The sequence below is a fragment of the Tupaia chinensis genome, unplaced genomic scaffold (assembly GCF_000334495.1).
Source record: "Tupaia chinensis unplaced genomic scaffold, TupChi_1.0 Scaffold000159_1, whole genome shotgun sequence".
Classification (NCBI taxonomy): Eukaryota; Metazoa; Chordata; class Mammalia; order Scandentia; family Tupaiidae; genus Tupaia; species Tupaia belangeri.
Genome location: NW_006159630.1, coordinates 5857596 through 5874763, shown reverse-complemented (window position 1 = coordinate 5874763; position 17168 = coordinate 5857596). Strand labels below are relative to the sequence as shown.

At 51.8% G+C, this 17168-nt stretch overlaps 1 protein-coding gene across 9 annotated transcripts in view; it reads right to left on the bottom strand.

Moving 5' to 3' along the window:
* EXOC7 (exocyst complex component 7) overlaps window positions 1-11243 on the bottom strand; it is a 21442-nt gene extending 10199 nt beyond the window's left edge. For 8 of the 9 annotated variants that reach the window (XM_006145761.3, XM_006145762.3, XM_006145763.3 and 5 more), the window contains exons 1-6: window positions 10099-10225; window positions 9859-9924; window positions 8576-8760; window positions 8270-8375; window positions 2282-2504; window positions 345-512 (exon numbers count right to left, since the gene is read on the bottom strand). In XM_006145761.3, the coding sequence (XP_006145823.1) occupies window positions 345-512; window positions 2282-2504; window positions 8270-8375; window positions 8576-8760; window positions 9859-9924; window positions 10099-10158 (808 nt within the window). In that variant the 5' untranslated portion in view covers window positions 10159-10225. Of the gene's footprint in view, window positions 1-344; window positions 513-2281; window positions 2505-8269; window positions 8376-8575; window positions 8761-9858; window positions 9925-10098; window positions 10226-11075 lie in introns of those variants that run through there. The other variant, XM_014586759.2, reaches the window with a different exon arrangement.
* Between the last annotated feature and the right edge of the window lie 5925 nt (window positions 11244-17168).

The following is a 17168-nucleotide window of genomic DNA, read 5'->3' as shown; positions in this document are numbered from 1 at the left end:
TGGAGGCAGTGATGGGTGGGCGGACCCCTGCTTTCTGACCTATGGGGGCATTGGTGGGGGCGGACACATGTGTTCTGACGTATGGGGGCATTAGTGGGTGGGCAGACGTGTTCTGACGTATGGGGACATTGGTGGGTGAGCAGACATGTGTTCTGACATATGGGGACATTAGTGGGTGGGCAGACGTGTTCTGATGTATGGGGGCATTGGTGGGTGGCCAGACACCTGCTTCCTGTCCTACTTCCTACAGCTGGGGTTACTGTAAAGACAACTTCTGGGGGGACCTGACGCCACTAGGGTGGATGAAAGCAATCTAGGTCCCAGGCAGTCGAGTGGGGTCTCACCTGGCCGCTTGACTGGCTTCTTGGTAGGTGTGTCTTTCCTCTTGTTGGGGATGGCAGGGGAGTAGGGAACCCCAGAAGAAGAACTGCATTTCCGAAAATGCTCCTTCAGGCCCTTGATGGAGCGGTCCAGCTGGCTGGAGCGAATCTGGTAGTAGACATTCATGAAGTCTGCAGAGAGAGGACGGTGGCATGGCAACTGGGTCTCTGCCCTGTCTTGCCCACTTCCCAGAGTGGCAGTGAGCCCACCACATCTGCTCTGCATGGGCCATCTGCAGGACCTTGACTCAAACTAGGGGACATCTTTTTTGCCCTGTTTTGTTTTAAATTTTTGCTATAGGGCACATGTGCTCACTGGAGACAGCCAGAAAGAAAGTGAGAAAGCACCCCCTGGGGGGATGGCCATGCCACAGTCCCTTCTCCTCCATTCTCCTCTCAGGATTTTGGGCACGCATGTACATGAACCCTGCACATTTTTCAGGTCAAAGGGTCTGGGACTCTAGCCACACAGTAGGCCACGTGGGATCCAGCCGCCTTAACCACCATGCCACAAGCTGGTCTGAAAACACATTATTATGTCTTTAGTAAGTAATGAAGTGCAGGTTTTTTTGTTTTTGTTTGTTTTTGTTTTGTTTTGTTTTTAATTAAAGGACAATGATAGCCCTATCAAACAGCAATAACAAATACAAATTTTCAGAAATTTCATTTAGAGAAACGAGTAGCCATGGTACGGTTGACAAGTGTGTTGATGGCTCCATCTGCCCCTCCAGTGCAGCCCCTGAGCCACAGTCTTTTTGCAGTCTTTTTTTTTTTTTTTTGGGAGAGGGTTTTGCTCTATGGACGAGGCCAGAAAGACAGAGAGAGACAGAGAGACAGAGAGCGAGAAATCACTCCCGCCACGGGGATGGCCACGCCACAGTCCCTTCTCCTCCATTCTCCTCTCAGGGTCCTGGGCACATGTGCACACACGCCTGGCATGAGTTTAAGCTGCCAGGTCCGGGACTCAAACCGTGTTCGACTACATAGGAGTCCAGCGACACAGCCATTACGCTAACTGCTGGTCCCTGAGCCACAGTCTTGTCCATGTGGTCTAAACCCCATGGTGGGCCATGAGACCCGCACCAGGCTGCGGTAGAGGGGAGCACGTACTGACATCGCGGTACGTGTGCACACTAACAGAGAAGGGTTTGGAGGGCTAAAAGGTTTAATATCAAATATCCACGGGAGCTGTTATTTTCTAAAACGTTTGCTAAAGTTAATAAAAATGTTTTTAAACCTTAGGACTGGTTAAAGAAATGACGATCCAGGGCCAGCAGGTGGAGCAGTGGTCAAGGTGCTGGACTGCCACGTGGCAAACTGTGATGCAAGGCTCAGACCTGGTGGCTTGCTTTCTCACTTTCCCTCTCTTTCTCTATCTCTGACTCTCTCTGGTGAATGCACATGCCCTGCAGCAAATTGAAAAATAATAATAATGACAATAAATAAAATCAACTAAATAATTAAAAAAGAAGTGATGATGCCAGCAAATCATGGCGTACTATGTACCTGCAGAAAGCAGATGAACATGTTGATATGGGACCATTGCAAGGTACACCAGGAGGTAAAAAACCAGCCATCGTAGGGCAGTGTTCAATGCATACACACAGGACATATCACTCGTGTGAATACCATACACATAACCGCAGGGCACTGGGAGTGAGGCGAGGATACACATCTATTTATTTTTGTGCATACACACACACACACACACACACACACACACACACACACACACTCCTCTGCATACAGACTTTCTGGAAGTGTCTGGATCAGCCCTAACAGCACTCCTCTCTGGGTGGAGGTAAGTGCTCACTTTTCATCCTACTATGAAGCCTGACAAGCACTGCACAAGCACAGGAACAGACGCGGGGCAGACGCAGCCCTGAGCCGGAGCCCCTCACCTTGGTTGTGGCCGTATTCCACCAGCCAGCGGGAGATGCGGATCACATCCTGCAGCACGCTCTCGGGCAGGTGCTCCAGGACCACGTCCTCCGAGACGTCCAGCTCGTCATCACCACTGATCAGATCCAGGATGAGCACAGGGGAGACGACCTTACTGTGCCGGGTCATCAGGCTGCGGAACTCGGACTCCAGAGACTCCTTTCCCCGCTCAAACAGCAGCTTCTGCAGGAGCCATGGCAGCAAACGGGCGGCAGGCTGCTGTGATCGCGGCGTCCATCAGCCCTGGCCTCCCACCCTGGTTCTGCCTTCCTGACTCGGCCTCACCCCTCGCTGCCCTAACTTCCTTTAACCCTGAGAGAAAAAGCAGGAAGTCTACCTTGATGAGCTGATGTCTCTCAAAACATCTATGCAGGTGAAGGCCAGAATTTTACAAGTAGGCATTTAATAAACATTGGCTGAGGGACCAGCAGATGGCGTAATGGTTACATTGCTAGACTCCCACATGGCTGACTGCAGTTCGAGTCTCAGACCCGGCAGCTATAAACTCACACTGGGTGCATGTACATGTGCACCCAAAATTCCGAGGAGAATGGAGAAGGGATTGTGGCATGGCTATTCCCTAGGGGGGGTGATTTCTCGCTTTCTGTCTCTCTGTGTCTCTCTGGCGAGTGAAAAACTAGAGCAAAACTCTTTTTAAAAAAGAATTATTTTATTTAACTTTATTTATTTATTTATTTTCATTTGACCAGAGAGGGCCAGAGTTGGAGGGGAAGTGTGAGAAAGCAAACTGCCAGTCTGGGACTTGAACTGCAGTCAGGCATGAGGGAGTCCAGCACCCTTTATCACTACGCCACCTGCTGGCCCCATAAAAATCTCTTAAAAACAAACAAACTGCAGTCAGCCACGTGGGAGCCGATTCCCCCCTCACACTACTAACCAGTGTGTCACAGGCTGGCCCAGAGCTATGCAGGTATACATATGTTTAAATTTCTTCATGAACGAGAGAAGAGACAGAGACACACCCCAACAAGGCGATGACTCTCCCCAGCCTCCGCCAGCCTGGGATAACAGCCACACCCACCTGGCACACACGGGGGTTTCTGGACGCACATCCAGAGGTGCCTGCGTGGGTCAGCCACGCAGAGCATGGCATCTTGTTGCCATGCCACTGTCCAGCATTAGAGCAGCACTTAAAATAAACTGGTATTGGGGCCGCAGGTAGCGTGGTGGTTAAGGGCGCTGGGCTCCCACAGGGTCGACCACGGTTCGAGTCTTGGGCCTGGCGCCTTGCTTTCTCACTTTCCCTCTCTCTCTTACTCTGTTCCTCACTGGTCAAATTAAAATAAATAAATTTAAGTATATATATATAAAATAAAATGGACTTTTGGTTTGGTCAAGGATATCTTTATAGTTTAACTAAATCATAAGTTACATTTAAAGTATAAATTTAACATTTCCTTTTTTTAAATAATTATTTATTTATTCATTCATTGATTTTTTAATTTGACCAGAGAGAGAGAGACAGAGGGTGAGAGTGAGAGAGAGAGGAAGTGAGAAAGCAAGCCACCAGGTCCAGGACTCGAACCTCAGTTGGCCATGTGGGAGGGAGTCCAGCATCCTTAACCACCATGCCACCCACTGGTCCCAACATTTCCTTTTTTAATTTTAAGTTTATTTAGTCACTCATCCATTTTACCCTGACCAGAAAGAGACACAGAGAGAGAGAGAGTGAGGAAGCAAGCCACCAGGCCCGGGACTTGAATCATGGTCAGCCATGTGGGAGTGTCCAGCACCTTAACCACCATGCCACTGGCTGGTCTCCAACATCTCATTCTTATGAATATATCTGTGGTTTCTTTTTGCAGTAAAAGACCCATAACAAGGGCCAGCAGGTGGCATGGTGGTTGGGGTGGTAGACTCCCCACATGGCTGACCATAGTCTGAGTCCCAGACCTAGTGGCTTTCTTTCTCACTTTCTCCCTCTTGCTCTCTCTCTCTCTGGTCAAATAAAAAATAAATAAATAAATAATTTAATTTAAAATTCTTTTTAAAAAAGAAAGAAAGGAATGCTTCTGCTTGGATGAAAAGTCAGTCCTCCAGCAAACCCATAATTTTATATCTTTTGTATTCACTTTTCCTTCTGTATGCCACGCCCAAGTTCTAGTATGGAGCTCTGCACCTGTGACTGAAACTTGGTGGTGACCATTAAATCAAAGTTCTCCAGGCCAGGGGCTGGCAGGCAGCATGGTGGTTAAGGGTGCTGGACTCCCACACGGCCGACTGCAGTTCAAGTCCTGGACCTGGTGGCTTTCTCTCTCTCTCTCACACTTTGTCCTTCTCTGGTCAAATTAAAAATAAAGTTAAATAAAAGTAATTATTAAAAAAAAACGTAAAAAGTTCTTCAGGCCAGGCCAACAGCTGGCATGGTGGTTAAGGCACTGGACTCTCATATGGCCGACTATAGTTTGAGTCCCAGACCTGACAGCTTGCTTTCTCACTTTCCCTCTTTCTGTCTCTGGTGAGCACTTGTGCTATAGCAAATTAAAAATAATAATAAATAAAATTAAATAAATAACCAAACCAACCCCAAAGTTCTCCAGCCCAGCATCCCAGTCTCTGAGACAGGTTTGCCACCCTTGGGCTGCAGGGTGCTGGTTACACTGGTGTGTCCCTGCTGTGTTACTGGTGTGCTAAGATGTGATCTTCCCAGTCTGCAGGGCAGCCAAGTGGGGCCTTGGGCAGCAGAGACCACTGGTCAGTGACCAGTTTACCCCAGGATGCCACACAGACACCCTCAGTTCTGACGCAGACCATAACAGGAGGAAATTTAGAAGGCCTGCTCAAAGCAAAAGCTTTCTGGTTAGGAGAAAAGCCAGAATCCATCTTTGTTCCTGCTTTTGAGCCTTAGGGGCTAGAACAGCACAGTCTGCAGGAAGCTGTGCTCGGTGACAGGACCCCACCTCAGGGCTCCTCACCCCCTCGGGTATCTGGGCCTCAGCCCCCACCAACCCTGTCTGCACCCTCTGCTTCCCTCAGTGTCCTGTGAACCTCACTTCCCAGACTTCCCGTCTTGCTCTGACGATCCAGTGACCTCAAAACTGAAACTTAAAGATCTAACATTTTAAAAAAATTCACACAGATGGGGCCAGCAGATGGCATGAAGGTTAAGGCAGCTGCATCCCACATGCTGGCTACATGGCTCGAGTCCCAGACCTGATGGCTTGGACAAGATGCTGGGCACATGTGCGTGTGTGCCCAAGGCCTTGAGAGAATGGAGGAGAAAGGACTGTGACCTGAACATCCCCTTTGGGGATGAGATCTCACTTTTCCTCTCTTTCTTTCTCTCTCTCTCTCTCTGTCTCTTTTGGTGAGCACGCATGCCTCAGCACAGTCTGCAGGAAGCTGTGCTCGGTGACAGGACCCCACCTCAGGGCTCCTCACCCCCTCGGGTATCTGGGCCTCAGCCCCCACCAACCCTGTCTGCACCCTCTGCTTCCCTCAGTGTCCTGTGAACCTCACTTCCCAGACTTCCCGTCTTGCTCTGACGATCCAGTGACCTCAAAACTGAAACTTAAAGATCTAACATTTTAAAAAAATTCACACAGATGGGGCCAGCAGATGGCATGAAGGTTAAGGCAGCTGCATCCCACATGCTGGCTACATGGCTCGAGTCCCAGACCTGATGGCTTGGACAAGATGCTGGGCACATGTGCGTGTGTGCCCAAGGCCTTGAGAGAATGGAGGAGAAAGGACTGTGACCTGAACATCCCCTTTGGGGATGAGATCTCACTTTTCCTCTCTTTCTTTCTCTCTCTCTCTCTCTGTCTCTTTTGGTGAGCACGCATGCCTATAACAAACTAAAAAGAAAAAAGATCACAGAGACGCAGGTCCCTAGAGCCGCAGGTCCCTAGAGCCGCCAGGTTCACGGGGGCAGAAGGCAGAATCCTGGGAACCCAGGGCTGGGAGTAGGAGGACTGAACAGTTAAGGGTTTCATGGGGACAGAGTTTCAGTTTGGGAAGACACGGTTCTGGAAATGGATGGTGGTAGTGGTTGCACAAGGTACTTAATGTCGCTGAACTGTACACTCAAAGAGGGTTAAGATGGGGCTGACAGGTGATGTGGTGGTGAAGGTGCTGGACTTCCACATGGCCGACTGTGGTTCAAGTCCTGAATCTGGTGGCTTGCTTTCTCTCTTTCCCCTTCTCTCTGGTAAAATTAAAAAATGAATAATAATGACAAATAAAAACAACTAAATATTTTTGGGACCAGTAGTTAGAGGAATGGCTATGCTGCTGGACTCCCACGTAGTCGACCGCAGTTTGAGTCCTGGACCCAGTGGCTTAAACTCACGCTGGGCATGTGTGCGTATGTGCCCAAGATCTCAAGAGGAGAATGGAGGAGACGGGATTGCAGTGTGGCCGTCCCCACTGGGGGGTGATTTCTCGCTTTTTGTCTCTCTGTCTCTCTCTGTCTTTCTGGCAAGTGCATGTGCCCTATAGCAAAAACCTCTCCAAAAAAAAGAAAAAAAATGTTTTTAAAAAGAGAGTTAAAATGGTACACTTTATGTTATGTGCCTTTTACTACAAAAAGAAACCACAAATGTAGTTGTAAGAATTAAATGTTAAATTTGCACATTGTATATAACTTATGATTTAGTAAAATTATAAACATACAGTTGACCCTTGAACAACATGAGTTTGAACTAAGCAGGTTCGCCTATCATTTCTTTTTTTTTACTAAACTTTTCTTTTCTTTAGCCTGCAGTTTATAATACACATATTGACTTTTTATCTTATCTGCAAGGCTTCCAGTCAATAACAGGCTATTAGTAGTGAAGTATTTTCCCCCAAAGAATTATTTTATTTATTTATTTTTTTTTTAATTTTGCTATAGCACACATGAACTCACCAGGGAGAGAGAGAGAAAGAGAGAGAAAGTGAGAAAGCAAGCTGCCAGGTCTGGGACCTGAACCACGGTCAGCCACGTGGGAGTCCAGCACCTTAACCACCATGCCCTGTTGGCCCCATCAAAGTTTGTTTTTTAATTTGCCAGAGGGTGTGTGTACTTGCTGGTGAGAGAGAGAGAAGGAAAGCAAGAAAGCAGCCCTTATGGGGCATGATAGCCACAATCCTCTCCATCTCTCCCTCCTTTCAGGATTTTGGGCACATATATGCACATGCCCAGTGTGTTTTTCGAACTGCTGAGTGTGAGATTTGAACTGCGTGGTAGGCCATGTGGGACCCAGCACCTTACTTACCAGGCCATGGGCTGGTAGCTAAATTTTGGAGGAGCCAAAAATTATATGTGAGGCTCGTAGGTAGCGTAGAGGTTAAGGTATTGGATCCCACATGGCCAACTGTGCAATTCAAGTCCTGGACCCTATGGCCTGAAAATTAGGTGTGGCACGTGTGCATGCATGCCTAAAATCCTGAGAACAGAGAGACAGGAAAAGGGGCTGTGGCATGGCCAGCCCCCTGAGGGGTGATTTCTTACTTTCTCTCTCTTTTTCTCTCTGTCTCTCTCTGGCGAGTGCACATGCCCTATAGCAAAATCTGGAAAAAAAAAAAAGAAGTTGCATCTGGATTTCCGACTACGTGGAGGTTCAGCACCCCTGGTCCTTGAGTTGCTCGGGGTCAACTACATAATAAAAATGGTTATCTAGGCCATTACAGATGCACACTCCCGAGACACTGCTGCTTGGCAGGCTGAGGCCCCGTGGCAGGCCTGGCCTCCACTCTGGGCCCAGCCTAAACATGGGCACATGCCTGCAGAGGCTCAGGAGGACTGTGATAGGTGGAGACACTGTCTTGAAGATCAGACGGTTTATCTATAACTCCGGCAACAGGTCTTACTGCCTGCGGTAGGTGGGCTATACCCTCCTGCTCACTCCACTGTCTACTTCTGTAAGCTGGCCTGGTGTCTCCCGTGAGACCAGGGTAGGCACTGGCGTCCCCGTGCCCCTCACATTAGTCCACTGGTGCCTTACCACTTTGTTGAGCTCTGGACTATCTGGGCTATTGTCCTGGAAATATTCCACAGCCTTCTGGATCTTGGCCATGCTCCCCAGGTACTCTTCCAGCCTACCTGTGGGGCTGGGAAGGGAAAGGGCTGGATCAGTCGGGGGGTGGGAAATGAAGTGGAACTATGGTATTGGAAGGGGAAGAAGAAAATACGGGCATGGTACTTGGAAGAGGAAGAAGAAAAGGGGAGTGACTAGGGACCCGAACAGACTCTGCTCCAAGGCTGCTGGTCCTGGAAACCTTAGGAATCTGACCCTTCGGGCCTAGCTCACCCCTCCCTGATGATCTTCTCAGTGTCGCTGGCCACGTGGTAGTAGCTGATGACATGGTCTAGGCAGGACAGTGTCTTCTCTACATTCTCCTGCAGCCGCTGCAGGTTCTCTGTCTGCTTGTGCACAGGGATGATGGAGTTCTCCAGCTTCATGAGGCGGCTCTCAAAGGACGACAGGATAGACACCTGTGGGAAGGAGCCTCTTGGTCTCAGGTGGCAGAGGTGTCCAAGTACCACTTCCACCCACCCGCCAGGTCTTTGGCATTTCCTCCACTCCTCCGGTTTTCCGGACAATAAGCTCAATGCAGAAAGGCACAAGGCGCAGCTTTTACCACTGTAGACCTGGCACGTACCACGTCCCCAGCCCATACACGTGGTCTGAGATAAACTGGTTGAAATTTGACTTGAAGGAACGCATCAAATTAATTCCCCTGAATGTCACCACACCAGGATGGTGTCCCTTCCACCCTTTGAAGCTAAATCTCAATTTTTTTTTCCTTTCTGAAGCTTCCCTCCACTGAACAGGAAATAGTTTTATTCAGAGTAGCCACGTGTGTGTTGCTGGTACCGTTAAAACCCTCTCTCTAAGGACAAATCTCATTAAAATAAAGGCTAGGACTCTATTAATGTCTAAATGCAAAGGCAAAGTTGTATCTTAAATTTGTGCCTTTCTAGTCTCCCCTAGGAATAAAGGGGACTTAATTGGGCACCTGTTGTCCACCCAGCAGCGGTCACGTTGGCTCATGTGACCTTCACAGACACATTGAGAGGTGGCACTGTCTCTGTCTCGGCAGATTAGTTAACTGAACCCCAGCGGTACCGGCCAGGAGCTACAGGACAAGGAGGCGGCGGTGGGGCAAGGACAGGATCCCAGATCCCGGCTTGTTCTACCACTGAAGTCGGCTGTCTGCGGTGAAGGCTGAATTCCGCTTCATCTCAAAAGTGCCAACCTCCCTAGGGGCGCCATTACTTGGACTGATAGTGACGCATGACCAGTACTTAGCCCACCTAGTCAGTCTCACTAAACGCCCCAGGAGGGAGGGAGGAACGGACAGCTTAGACAGGAAGCAGAAAGTCCAGGCCAGCGGGGGCTGCAGCACCCTCCGCAACGAGGCGCAAGTGGAGACGGAGCAGGGTGAGAGGTGCCCCCCTGCAGCAACGCCGGGCACATCGCCACCGCGACCACCCACGCCAAAAGCCCAGGCCTCGGGTCCTGGAGCTGCCAGGTCGCAGGCTCGCTTCCGGGGCCGGGGGCTGGTCGCTGCTCCCGGCGGAGGTGCTCACCATGTTCTTGGTGAGCTGGTCGCTCTTCTCCAGGCTGTCTCGGATGAAGGACAGCGTCTCCTCCTCCTGTGGGAAGCGGAGGCAAGGGCATCAGAGAGAAATCGGAGGCTGGGGTCCCCGACCCCACGGCCTGGCCCGACCCAGCCTGCTCGCGGAGGGTCCCCCTCCCAGCCCTCGAAGCCGCGGCCTCGCTCTCAGTCCCTTTCTGTCACCTCCCCGACCTCCCCACCCCAGCGCCACCTGCTTCAGCTTGTCCTCGATCTCCCGCCGCCGGGCGGACGCCTCTTGCGGGGGGATCATCGCTCTGAACGCGGCTCCCACTCCCCACCAGGTATCCTCCAAGGGCCCGCTCGGCTCCGGTGCCCGCCACACCCACTTCCGGCCCTGACCCCGCCCCAGGGCGCCCTGGGAGCCATGTTGGGAGTGGCAAGCGGAAGTGTGCCTGCGCGGAGCCCACCGACGGGCCGGCCCGTGCGGCCATCTTGAGTGTGGCAGGAAAGGTGTTCCGGGCGCCGCCTTCTGCCGGGATAGAGGAGGTGCTAGGGCGGCCGTGGGACCTGCGGTTGGCAGGGCTCTCTAGCTCCCCCATGTCTTCTTGGGGAGACTGGCTCTGTTGATAAGGCCACTGAGGAAGGCGACGAACTGGTTTCCCAGGGTCGCATTTATTGGCTGCACGCCCCGAGGTCGCGCAATAAATGCCTAAAAGTGGAGCCGGCAGGTGGCGGGGTGGTGGACTCCCACATGGCCAACTGTGGTTCGAGTCCTGGACCTAGTGGCTTGCTGTCTCTCTTTCTCTCTAGCCCTCTCTGGTCAAATGAAAATAAATAAATAATGCTACATTTTTAAAAATCTTCACAAAAAACAAAAAGTGGGTTCCCTCAGCCCTTGGGGAAGTAAATGGTGTGGAGGCACGCGCGCTGGCACCAAACAGCAGGCTTTCCAAGTGCCCTCTGGAGACCCAGCTTCAGCTTCCCGAGTGGAAGGGAATGGGTCGCTCCCCCTCGGGGCAGGAGGATAATTTCAGGTGCCAATGAGGAAAGTGGAGTAGGTCAAAATGCAGCATTACTGTGTCAGGATACCCAAGATGATTTTGCTGAGAAGATGTGAAGAAAGGTTAAAGTGCTGGTGGCACAGAACAGAACGAGAGCACCGGCGGACTGCGGTGGAGAGGGCTTCGGGTTTAGGCGGCCATCGCTGAGGGCTGGTCTCACACTCACCCTCTCAGAGTCTCTGAACGGCACTGGTCCATCACAGGTGCTCAAGACAAATACAGCATTGTGCCCTTCAGGTATCAGGCTAGGGAGGTCGCAGTGTTACAACTCTTCAGGGTCGTCCATTTATTGTGGGCAGCACAGACAACACAGTATTACAACTCTTCAGGGTTATCCCAAGACTACTCAGTGTTACAAATCTTCAGGGTTGTCTGGTGAAGGTGGGCCAGGGAGTGTGGTTATATACATGTTGGTGGGCAGTGATTGGTTAAATGAAGGATTGTAAAAGGTGCGTTATGATTGGTTGCTTTTGTGGACCAATCATGAGATGCCGGATATGCAAATCTGAGGGATTCTAAGCTCACCGATTTGCTATGGGAAGTGGCCAATCAGAGTATGGTTTTGAAGGTGAGGTTTTGAAGGGGAGCCAATTGTGGCCTTTATGGGAAGTGGCCAATCAGAGTATGGTTTTGAAGGTGAGGTTTTGAAGGGGAGCCAATCATGGCCTTTGGCATTGTGTAATTGTTTGCTCTCTGAGAAACGGGCGATATTCGCTATTGCGCAGCCTCCCACACTGTCTAATCCTCATGCTAAACCCCGGAGCAAGCACAGCTGCTCTCTCCCACAGAGGTCAACTACCAGGTCAACACAGCTGGCTGCATAGAGCAGTGGCCTCTGCCTGCACAGGCTGGGCAGCTCCGTGCTGTCATCAAGCAACACTGCCAATGTGATTTTCAAGAAAATTCATTGTGAAAAGCAGGCTATGTTTTTGACAACCAAATTCATTAAAGGGTAGACAGAATGAAAAAATGAGGTTCAATTATTCTCAACCCAGTGTCAGGCATGTGTTGACAAGCAGACATTGATTCAGTAAAAGCTGAAATTCCCTGACTACACAAAGCGCAAGCTTCCGTAGGAAAAGGAGCAAGTGTGTTTGGGTTGCAATCTCAGCAGGCTTGGTTTTCACACCCAGACTCACGCAGGATACCAGGATGTCAATCACAGCCAGCTCCCCACTGCCCATTCACAGAGATTCTCTCTCAGAGGGAGGGAGGAAAGGGTGAGAGGAAGCTGAGAAGGGAGGGGAAGGATGGTGAAGGGAGAAGGGGGGACCTCCAGGAAGGGGAAAGAGGTGGGAAGGAGGACCAATAGGTGGTTTTGTGGGTGAAGGTGCTGGACTCTCACATGGCCAACCATGGTTTAAACCCTGGACCTGGCAGCTTGAAAATCTCACTGGGCATCTGTGCATGCGTGCCGAAAATCTGGAGAGGAGAATGGAAGAGAAGGCACTGCAGCATGGCCATCTTCCCTGTGGGGTGATTTCTCACTTTCCCTTTGTCTTTCACCTTCTGGTAAGTGTAAAACCCAAAAGCAAACACTGTTTTGAAAATTAAACGTAGTACTTATTTAAATCTAAAAATCGAGACTACAAGGAAGGTAGAATTGGGGTCTTCAAATAATTCATAAAACGTGTGGAGATTTCTTTTTTTTTTTTAAGTTTTTGCCATAAGGTGCATGTGCTCACCAGAGAGTAACAGAGACAGAGAGAGGGAAAGTGAAAAAGCAAGCCATCAGGTCTGGGTTTTGAACTGTGGTCGACCTGTGGGAGTCAAGTGACTTAACCACCACACCACTTGCTGGTCCTTCTCCTCCATTCTCTACTCAGGAATTTGGGGCATGTGCACACACACAGCCAGCATGATTTTCAAGCTGCCAGGTCCAGGACTTGAACCGTAGCCAGCTCTGTGGGAATTAGCACTTTAATCACCATGCTATCTGCTGGCCCACTTTCTTGGCTTTTTATTTCAAAAAAAACCTCCCCCCCCCCAAAGAAACCTTTTCGAATATTCTCTTTTTGTCTATTTTTTTCAGGTGAACTTTGAATTCATTTCACAACTGCAAACTGAATATCCCCTGAATACACTTGTTTGAATTCAGGTCCCCAGAGGGGCTAGGGTGTCACTTGGGAAACCACACCCATTTAAGGGATGGAGGCGACATGCGACCCTGGAGAGGGGGACCAGATCCCTGTGGAGTGGCCAGCAGAGACAGGAGTTCACCAAGCAAGGAGATTCCTGGACCTCTTGGGCAAGGGCTGGAGTGGAGGAGAGGGGGTGGCAGGAGCCCCGCTGAGGACAGACCAAAGGCCGCCTGGGGCAGTCTTCACAGCGCAGTGTCAGGGCAGTCCTTGGCTGACTGACCGCCTGAGCTGGGCGTTCACCCGGTAACTACCACGGACAAGTGAACATCGCACGGAGCCTAAATCCAGCAGGCTCATCAGTCAAGGGAGGGCCCCTCTACAACAGCTCCTGGGCCCAAAGGCCCCTCGGCTCTGGAGCGAGTTACGGGACAGCTGTGTCAAGGGCTGGCACTTAGTAGGCCCTAGGATGTTAATCAGTACCTGCCCAACTCTTCACAGAGTAAGGAGGAAGTAAGGAGGGTCTGCAGTTAATTGTCACTGCTTGGAAGTGTGTTCTGAGTTCCAGACCTCCGGAACTCCTCTCTTCTTGTCGCCTCTGAACGGTCCTGAGCTGACAGCTTCTTGCGCTGCCTGGCCCTGGTCCCACCCCTAAGTCACTGGGCACTGAGTGCCCTGTGCTGGATGGGTTGTTTACAGCAAGGAGCCAGCGAGGGGGATGTGGGAGCGGCATTTCCTACCTTTTTACAGGCCAGGAAGTGTATGTGGTGTGAGCACCCTGTGCAGCACCCCGTGCTCACGCACCATCACCCAGGCACCAGGCCCAGCCTCCGCCACCTCGCAGCAGGGCTGTGTGGGTGGGGAAGCTTGGGGGCTGCTGCTGTTGGCCTCCCAGGAGAAACCCAGGTGCGAAGAATTGTCCAGAAGGTGCCCAAACAGCACCTGGCACTCACTGCTGGCGATTTAGGTCCCGTGAGCTTCAGGAATGACCTCCCTGTGGGCCTGGGGCAGGCCACTCGAAATGCTTCAACAACCCAGGCCTGGTGGTGGGGAGGGCAGGCGAGCAGGGCCAGAGGTTCTGGATAAGCTGACGCTGGGGTCGCAGGGCGCCGAGAAGCTGATGCTCCATTTGGCCCTCCATGATGATGTGGAACGGCTGACACCTGGGACATGTTGGGATGACCGTCCTGGGACAAGCTGGAATATTCCACACCTACAGGCACAGGCCCCCCCACTGCCTCTGGGGACACCCTGAAGACCTTAGTCTGGCCGAAGGCCTTCAGACCCCCAAGTGAGACCCAAGCCAAGTTGGGCAGAGGTACCCGGCAAGGCCCCAGGACCTTGGTCGCTGGACACCTCCCCTGACATTGGGGGCCAGGTAGGAGGCTCGGCACTCAGACTTGGGTGGTGTCGCGCTGTGAGGGAAATATCTTGGCTTTTCCAACTTGAGCTCTCTGCAGCCCAGCTTGGGGCAGGCCAGGGTTTGCTGCCAATCCCAGTGTGAAGCTCAGCCCACGGGACGAAAAGGCCAGCCTGGACTTCGTTCCTCCCCCAACACGCCCACATGCTCACACATACACACAGGCTCACAAAACACACCCACACAGACTGTCTCAGCACGCTCACGCACATATTCTAACATACACATGCACTCACACGGCACACACACATTCTCACGTACACACAGCACACTCACACACATACTCTAACATACACACACACTCACACGGCACTCACACTCAGCACACACACGTATTCTAACACAGACTCACACGGCACTCACACATTTTCACGTACACGGCACACTCACACATACTCTAACATACACACACACTCACACGGCACTCACACTCAGCACACACACGTATTCTAACACAGACTCACACGGCACTCACACATTTTCACGTACACGGCACACTCACACATACTCTAACATACACACACACTCACACGGCACTCACACTCAGCACACACACGTATTCTAACACAGACTCACACGGCACTCACACATTTTCACGTACACGGCACACTCACACATACTCTAACATACACACACACTCACACGGCACTCACACTCAGCACACACACGTATTCTAACACAGACTCACACGGCACTCACACATTTTCACGTACACGGCACACTCACACATACTCTAACATACACACACACTCACACGGCACTCACACTCAGCACACACACGTATTCTAACACAGACTCACACGGCACTCACACATTTTCACGTACACGGCACACTCACACATACTCTAACATACACACACACTCACACGGCACTCACACTCAGCACACACACGTATTCTAACACAGACTCACACGGCACTCACACATTTTCACGTACACGGCACACTCACACATACTCTAACATACACACACACTCACACGGCACTCACACTCAGCACACACACGTATTCTAACACAGACTCACACGGCACTCACACATTTTCACGTACACGGCACACTCACACATACTCTAACATACACACACACTCACACGGCACTCACACTCAGCACACACACGTATTCTAACACAGACTCACACGGCACTCACACATTTTCACGTACACGGCACACTCACACATACTCTAACATACACACACACTCACACGGCACTCACACTCAGCACACACACGTATTCTAACACAGACTCACACGGCACTCACACATTCTCACGTACACAGCACACTCACACACATACTCTAACATACACACGCACTCACACGGCACTCACACTCAGCACACACACGTATTCTAACACACACTCACACGGCACTCACACATTTTCACGTACACGGCACACTCACACATACTCTAACATACACACACACTCACACGGCAGTCACACTCTCTCTCAGCACACACACGTATTCTAACATACACACACACTCACACGGCACTCACACACTCTCTCAGCACACTCACGTATTCTAACATACACACACACTCACACGGCACTCACACTCTCTCTCAGCACACTCACACATACTCTAACATACACACACACTCACACGGCACTCACACACTCTCAGCACACTCACACATACTCTAACATACACACACACTCACGGCACTCACACACTCTCAGCACACTCACACATACTCTAGCATACACATGCACTCACACGGCACTCACACATTCTCATGTATGCTCTCAGTACACATATTCTGACACACATACACTGTAAGTACACGGCACACACACATTTTCACATATACTCAGCACACAAACTCACACAAACTTTCTAACTCACACGCAGCACACTCACACACACTCACACTCCCCCACTTTCTTGCACCCCTCATTGAAGACAGGGGAGAACTACTTCCCGGCCCTACCACAGGCAGCCTCGGCCTGCAGCACCTCCAGCCTCCAGACCCTCTTTCCAAGTGCCCGCCTGCGTCCTCCGGGGCCTGGGAGTGCCCTGCGCCGGTGCACCCCGAGCGGGGTGGACCCAGGAAAAGAGATCCGCGAACCGGGCCGCGGCGGCCGCGAGGGGGCGCCCCGCACCAGCATTTGTCTCAGGGAGCCGGCACCTCGGAGAAAGCCCTGGTGCACGAAGAGGCGGGGAGCCCAGCGGCCGGCTGGCGGGTGGACACAGGGCCGGGGCCAGAAGGGACACCAGGGAGTCCGTAACGACAGGAGAAGCAACGAGGGGAGCGACGGAAGGCGGCGGGGCGGCGGGGCGGCGGCGTGGGGGGCACCTGTCAGCCCCTACCAACCGGGCACCGCGGCGGGGCCTGCGCTCCTTGGGGTCCGAGGGCCCCTCCGTGCCTCAAGCCCAGGTGCGCCCCGGCACCCCGCGTCCCGGAAGACCGGGGGGCCCCGGGGAGCGCGTGCCGGGAACGTGACTCAGCGCTTTCTCATCTGGGCCAGCTGGGGCTTTGGGGCAGCTGGGAGCCCGCGGGGCAGCCCCAGCTGGGGGCCAGGGGCCCGGAACTGCCCCTACACGTGGCCCAGCCAGGTGCGGTTAGGGTAGCTGTTCCCGTCAGGGCAGGTTCATTCAGTCGTTCATAAACTCAGCTTCCAGAACCTTCCTTAGGCCGCTGGAAGGCAGGAGAGTGCACCTGAGGCGCTGACACCTGGGCGGGTGTGCCGGCTAAGGGTGCAGGTAAGAAGCAGTGTGAAAGTTTGGGGTTGTGTAGACACTGCTCAGAACTGCTGACT